Raw genomic sequence first — 6,558 nt, 5'->3', positions numbered from 1 at the left:
AGTACAAGGACACTTCATTTCATTCTCGCTTGCAATCCGATCTCAATAGCTTTCAGTCATGGTGTTGTGCAAACTTGTTACACCTTAATGCCTCGAAATGCAAAGTTATGACATTTCATCGTTCTAGCCCTTTGTTGGCTCCCTACACCCTATTTGGGGGTTCTCTTGAGAGAATTACCCTGGTGGATGATCTGGGTGTTATGTTAGACCCCAAGTTAAAGTTTTTCGAACACATTTCTATCATGGTAAATAAGGCCATGGGAGTGCTTGGGTTTATAAAGAGGTGGTCAAAGGAATTTGACGACCCCTATATAACAAAGACTCTCTATACCTCGCTTGTTCGTCCGATCTTAGAATACGGCTCCTGTGTATGGTGCCCTCAGTACAAAGTACACCAGGACCGTATAGAATCAGTACCGAAAAACTGTTTACTCTTTGCTCTGCGGGGCCTTAACTGGGATGCGGGTGTAAGACTCCCATCTTACTCTAGTAGACTATTATTAGTAAACCTCCCATCCTTAGTTAACCGTAGAAAAATGCTTGGTGTGATATTTATGCACAACTTGATCAGGGGTGACATAGACAGCCCTGATCTGTTGAGCCGCATAAACTTCACGATTCCTATAAGACTGACTAGAAATTTTATACCGTTGTTCCTTCCACTTTGTAGATCGAATTATTCCTTGCATGAACCGTTTAGGGTCTTATGCTCGGATTATAATTCCCTCTACCATATTATATCCAACACTAATTCTCTTCCTCTTATTAAATTATTAATCCTTACACACCTTTCTATTAATTAGTAACTGTAGTGGTATTTGTATTTTGATTGCATGCTTAGTTTCTTAGTAAGTTTAGTGCTAATTTTCCTCGAATGTTAGTCTAATATCTATCTTTCTTGCATGTTCGCGTTTGGTTCGGCTACGCACCGCGCGTCATGCGGCAGCGCCCCTCGGTCGGTTGGGCGGGAGGAGGGCTGCGTTTTGCCTGGGATCCGCGCGTAACAGCCTTCTGCTGGTGTCACACGGGCCACTTGACGGTGCAGTAACTGCATCGCCTCTTGAAAGATGCAGTCATTGCATGTCAACGTCCAACGTTCGGGTGGGGCAGGGATTGGGTGGAAGTCGACCTGTCATCGCGGCCATCAATAATTCAGCGCAGCCCGCGCTGACAATAAATTCAATTAAAACCGCCCAAAGGAGAAGCAGATCCAGTGCCAGTGCCAGTTCCAGTCCCAGATCCCTCTTTGACTGCCCAGCCAGAGCACGTAATTTCAATTGGAGCGCTTGCGCAGGGGCACCCCCAGCTCTCCCGTTCCCCCGACCCCCCCCCCCCCCCCCTTTCTTGGCAATCCCATGCTGTGTCTGGGGCTCCTGCACTCCTCTCGGGGGTTCCACTCCTCCGTGCTCAATGCCCGGCCACGTGTTGGCATTTGCATGGGCTTTGCTTCCATCAAAACGTAGACCGATGGATGCGTCCACTTGTGAGAGTCGGAGAGAGTCCCAGCGATCACTCCTTGGCACGAATCCGTTGCAACTTTAATGACGGAGTGTGAATGGACTATTTGCCACGTTAATGGAGATCTTGTACCGACAGAAGGTCAGCCCCAAATTGAATTACACGGCGATGCAGTGTAGGTAAACACTCGAAGGAGAGCCATTGTGCCGCCTTGTGCTCCTTCCTCCTCCATTCCGACATTCTGCCATTCCGTGTTCTGTGTTTTGTGTTCTGTGCAGTTCTGAAGTTGGTGTCTTAATGTAATTACATGTTGCTTTGCTGGGCTGCCGCCTGAGGGGGCGGAGGGGCGAACTCCTTGCCCTCCTTTCGCTTTCGCAATGAAATTTGCATGTTTTTGGCCACTTTTGAGCAGTCAAGAGCAAGTTTTGCTGGCAACATTTACAGCTGCAACAGCTAAAAATAAATATTTAAGCAATAGCAACAACTTTGCATGTTCTACAATGGTTGCAACAACCGTGGGCGGGGTGGGCTCCAAAATAATAAAGTTTTACGGCTAAAAATTACTCAATTCCCGTTGCCCAAAAAAGTTAACTTAATTTTTCGTACTCGTAGCTGCCTTTTGTGCGCAAGCTTTGGCCAAGAGGTGAGGCGGCGTCGGTGGTAACAGCAGAAAACGTTTTGGCGGCGCCCTGCCTCCTGCCAAAGGAGTAAGGCGAAAGGAGAAAGGAGACAATGAGCCTGGCCAGAGACCGAGTATTCAGAGCGGAACAACAGGGCGGACAAGGACGCAGTATTTTTTCGGGAAAAACAGCAATAATAATGGCCGAAAGTAATTGAATTTTCGCCTTCATTTGGGTCCTCCAATTAGTTGAGAAATACAGCTGCCCAGCTTCTTCCCTCTTTCCCTTGTTGTAAGGCGAAAGGAGAAAGGAGACAATGAGCCTGGCCAGAGACCGAGTATTCAGAGCGGAACAACAGGGCGGACAAGGACGCAGTATTTTTTCGGGAAAAACAGCAATAATAATGGCCGAAAGTAATTGAATTTTCGCCTTCATTTGGGTCCTCCAATTAGTTGAGAAATACAGCTGCCCAGCTTCTTCCCGCGGAAATTGTGATTTTTCTCTGCGGCCTTTCATGTAGATACTCGTAGTACGTACGTATGATCTCGAGGCCCCAGTCTGTAGTCTGTAGCCTGTAACCTTCGTTTTCATCTTTGGTCTGCTGTGATTTGCTTAGTCCTTAGTCCCAGATGACCAGAGCACTGACCTTGGGGGCACACAGCCACAGCCAGAGCCAGAGCTCAGGTGGCTTTGGGCTAAAATGCTGGCACACGGCTCACTGAGTGCAAATGAAAATAGAATTTAAATTTCTTTGAGAGCGGTGGGCGGTGTGCGGCGGACTGGGTCGGGCCATGGCCTGGCCCATGCAAAAATCATTTTTAGCTGTCAAATAAATTACACTTTTTCCCCTGGTTGGGCGGTGGAGAGGCGGGAGGGGCTGGCACGGCCGAACAAAATGGCGTTGAACGCATAATTTGGCAGACAGTACGAGTGGGGGCCGGGACAGAAGGGGAGAACTCACTTGCTTTAATTGATTTTACAGTTAGTCGCCCCAACGGTCCCCATTCCCCACTCCCCATCGCTCGTTCCCTTGTCGACCACCGGAAAGGGGTTTTTCGGGCTATAAATTTGCGAGTGTCGAACGAGTTCTTCGTTTTGGTTTTTATACCCGAAACTCAAAATGAGGATTGGGTTATATTATATTTGTGGTAAAAGTGGATGTGTGTAACGTCCAGAAGGAATCGTTTCCGACCCCATAAAGTATATATATTCTGGATCAGCATCAATAGCCGAGTCGATTGAGCCCTGTCTGTCTGTTCGTCTGTCCGTCTGTCCGTCCGTCCGTCCGTCCGTCTGTCCGTTCCCTTCAGCGCCTAGTGCTCAAAGACTATAAGAGCTAGAGCAACGATGTTTTGGATCCAGACTTCTGTGATATGTCACTGCTACAAAAATATTTCAAAACTTCGCCCCGCCGACTTCCGCCCCCACAAAGGACGAAAATCTGTGGCATCTACATTTTTAAAGATACGATATATGTTCTAGATCGTAAAATCCCAATCAGATCGTATAATTATTATAGCCAGAATCAAGAAAACAATTTCATTCTTTCTCGCTCTGTCTCTCTCTAACACACAGGTTTCATGGTTCGTTTTGCCAATTGCTAAATATGAGTTCAAGGATCTCAGAACCTATAAGAGCCAGAGCAACCAAATTTGGTATCCACACTCCTGTGATATCGGATCTTGACCGTTTCGTTTCCAAATTTCGCCACACCCCCTTCCGCCCCCCCAAAGGACGAAAATCTAGGGCATCCACAAATCTCAGAGACTATTAAGGCTAAAGTAAACAAATTTGGTATCCGCACTTCTGTTAGATCTCAATATAAAACGTATATCTCACAATTTCCCTCACAATTGCTGAATCTGGATCAGATCGGATCATTTTTGTAGCCAAAAGCAAGAAATAAATTTGCAGTGGCTACACAGCGCCCGACGTCACGCTCAGACTGATTTTCTGTCTCTCTCGCACGCACTCTTTGTCGTGTCGTTTAAGATTAGCGGCGTCTGCCGGAGGAGAGCCATACTGACTTAGTATCGGGTATAACTGTAGAGTTGAGGTGTCCGCAGCAACTCACAACGTTCCACCTCGTTTTGTTTGTGTCTGTGCCGGGGTCTGTCCCCCTGCCACCGCTGCCACCCCTGCCACCACCCAACACCCATTTGCACTTAACACTTTTCACCATTTTGTTTGGCTGGGTCGCCATTGCGGCCCAAGTTTATCTCCCCCTCTCTCTCGCTATGCGTATTTCCATCTTTGTCTCAAGGCAATGATGAGGAAAATTGCAAATTTTCGAGCCTCTCGCTAATTAAATATTCTCACCCACAGAGAATAGATAAAGACGGAGATAAAGTATAGAGTATAGAAAGAGACAGACAGAGAGAGAGTGCCGGCACATGGGACTAATTGGATTGCCAGTGCTAGGCTAGTGTTGGCTAACGTCGTCAGGCGGCTGCACTGCATCTCGGATACGATAATCCCCAGCGCTCTCTCAGCAGACACGGCCCATCCCATCCGCAAAAGATCCCGAGAATTCGCTTTGTCGTAAACTTTTTAATGAAGTTTCGGCGTTCTTAAAAAGTTTTCCCCTGGCCACCACGACATGTTGTTCTCTATTTATTTTCATTTTTCCAGCACTGCCAGCCGTTTGGTAAGGTGGTGGTGGCAGGGAAGGGAAGCCACGGCAGTAAGTGGCACATTTGTCGGGCGATACGCTTTTAGTTAGTGGCGAAGGCAATGGCTAAAGAGCTATAGAGCTGTGGAGCTGTAGAGCTGTAGAGCTGTGGAGCTATGGAGCTATGGAGATGGCGGTGGCAGGAAACTTTTCGCCAAAGCTTTAATTGCAGCTGATGCGAGCCGAAACAAACTTGAGATAAAAGTACAGTTGTGCAGGAGGGGAGGGCAGCACGGTTCGGGTGTCTCGGTTTGGGTACAGTTGTGCTCGAATTGGCTTAGCATGTGTGAAGTGCGACGGAGCCGGGGCTTAGGGAAGTTTACTTAACGAATCTCCGTGAATCTCCGGCCCTGAACGCCGCGCCCGTCGCCTATCCGGGCTCCCCCTTGCACCTCAACGTGGAGTTCTGTGCCAATCCGCCGGCCCATGCCGCCCGCTGGCTGCACGGCGATCGCGTCTTCACGCCCGGCAACCAGTACGGCAGCACCGTTCTGGCCTACTCCGTGAAGGTGAGTCCGAGTCTCTCCGCGAGAGAGTGCCCCGACGGAACTAACCCGCTCTCTCCTCTGCCGCAGGATCTGCCCACGCCCTACTGCAAGGAGGCGCGCCTCACCTACGTCAGCATGCACGAGCGGGTGCCCCGCACCTTCTACTTCATTGTCTCGTCGCCGGGTGGCGTGGCCGAGGCCGTCTTCAATGTGAACTTCACCAAGCGCCACCGCACGATGTCCAATGCCATCGACGACGACGAGGAGGAGGAGCTCAACCGACCCGAGCAGATCCACTTTCCCGTGTTCAACAGCAACACCGCCACCCCCGCCACAGGCCGAGGCGTAGGACAAGCCCTAGCTGTGGCTCTGGCTCTGGCTCTGTCTCTGATCTGTTGCCATTAACTTTAAGTGGTGGGCCCTGACTCGTTCGTTCAACCAAATGCTCTATGTAATCTAACCCACTACCACTAAGCGTAGGCCTGTACTCGTATGTTACTCGATATTGCCACGTGGACTAGGCCACGCAACTACTACTCTCTACTCTATACTATAGCTATACTATATGTACGTGTATCAGTATCTTTATCTGTAACTGTATCTGTAACTGTATCTGTAGCCGATCTAGCCAAGCATCAAAATTTCCCCAGGGTCCTCTAACTGTAGCAGCTGTAACTGTATCGGTGTATGTGTCAATGTGTATGCGTGTGCGTAAAAGTAAATGCTAAAAAATGAACGATAAATCAAGCCATTGTTACGAATACTTTTAGTTCCTTTTTGGAGGGAGAGATCATCGAAGTGCTCTTGCAAAGCGACTGATTTTGTTAAATATTTTGAAAATGTTTAGAGCCCATACATTGCATGCGTATGTGTATGTGTATGTGTATGTGTATGTGCATGTGTGAGTACGGATAAACCTATAGTTTAAAATTGTAAATGACGAAAGTTGGAGAATATACCATGCACGAACAAATTCCTTTCATTTGAACTGTTTGCCCCAGCGCAACGAAACTGTAAAATACTTTGAGAAAGAAATTTAAGCGAACGATCAAAAACGAGTTATTATATTTTAAAAAAAAAATTAAGGAGCAACACACACGTTACGATTCCCCAACACTAATTTGTCTGTCTCAATACTCCATTCATTTGATGCCGAAAATAGTTTGAAAGGACCAAAAACCTCTTCGTTTCTTAAGCCAGGGATATTTTTTGTAACAAAAACCCAAAAACCAAAAACCATTTGTGTAATAAGAGACCCTCCACATAAGCGATAGTTGTACATAAATGTTAAAGTAGCGTTTGCTCAACCGAATAGGGGAAT

General features: G+C 47.6%; 1 protein-coding gene across 1 annotated transcript; it reads left to right on the top strand.

Moving 5' to 3' along the window:
• The first annotated feature begins 1,958 nt into the window (after positions 1–1,958).
• Positions 1,959–5,657, top strand: LOC117193974. The gene is made up of 3 exons (XM_033398622.1): positions 1,959–1,982; positions 5,052–5,258; positions 5,325–5,657. The coding sequence occupies exons 1-3, from the start codon at positions 1,959–1,961 to the stop codon at positions 5,640–5,642; spliced, it is 549 nt and encodes a 182-aa protein (XP_033254513.1). The 3' UTR covers positions 5,643–5,657.
• Positions 5,658–6,558: the final 901 nt, after the last annotated feature.

Source organism: Drosophila miranda, assembly GCF_003369915.1.
Source record: "Drosophila miranda strain MSH22 chromosome Y unlocalized genomic scaffold, D.miranda_PacBio2.1 Contig_Y2_pilon, whole genome shotgun sequence".
NCBI classification, from domain to species: domain Eukaryota; kingdom Metazoa; phylum Arthropoda; class Insecta; order Diptera; family Drosophilidae; genus Drosophila; species Drosophila miranda.
Note: the sequence above shows the minus strand (reverse complement) of the source record. Positions and strands in the feature narration are given on the sequence as shown.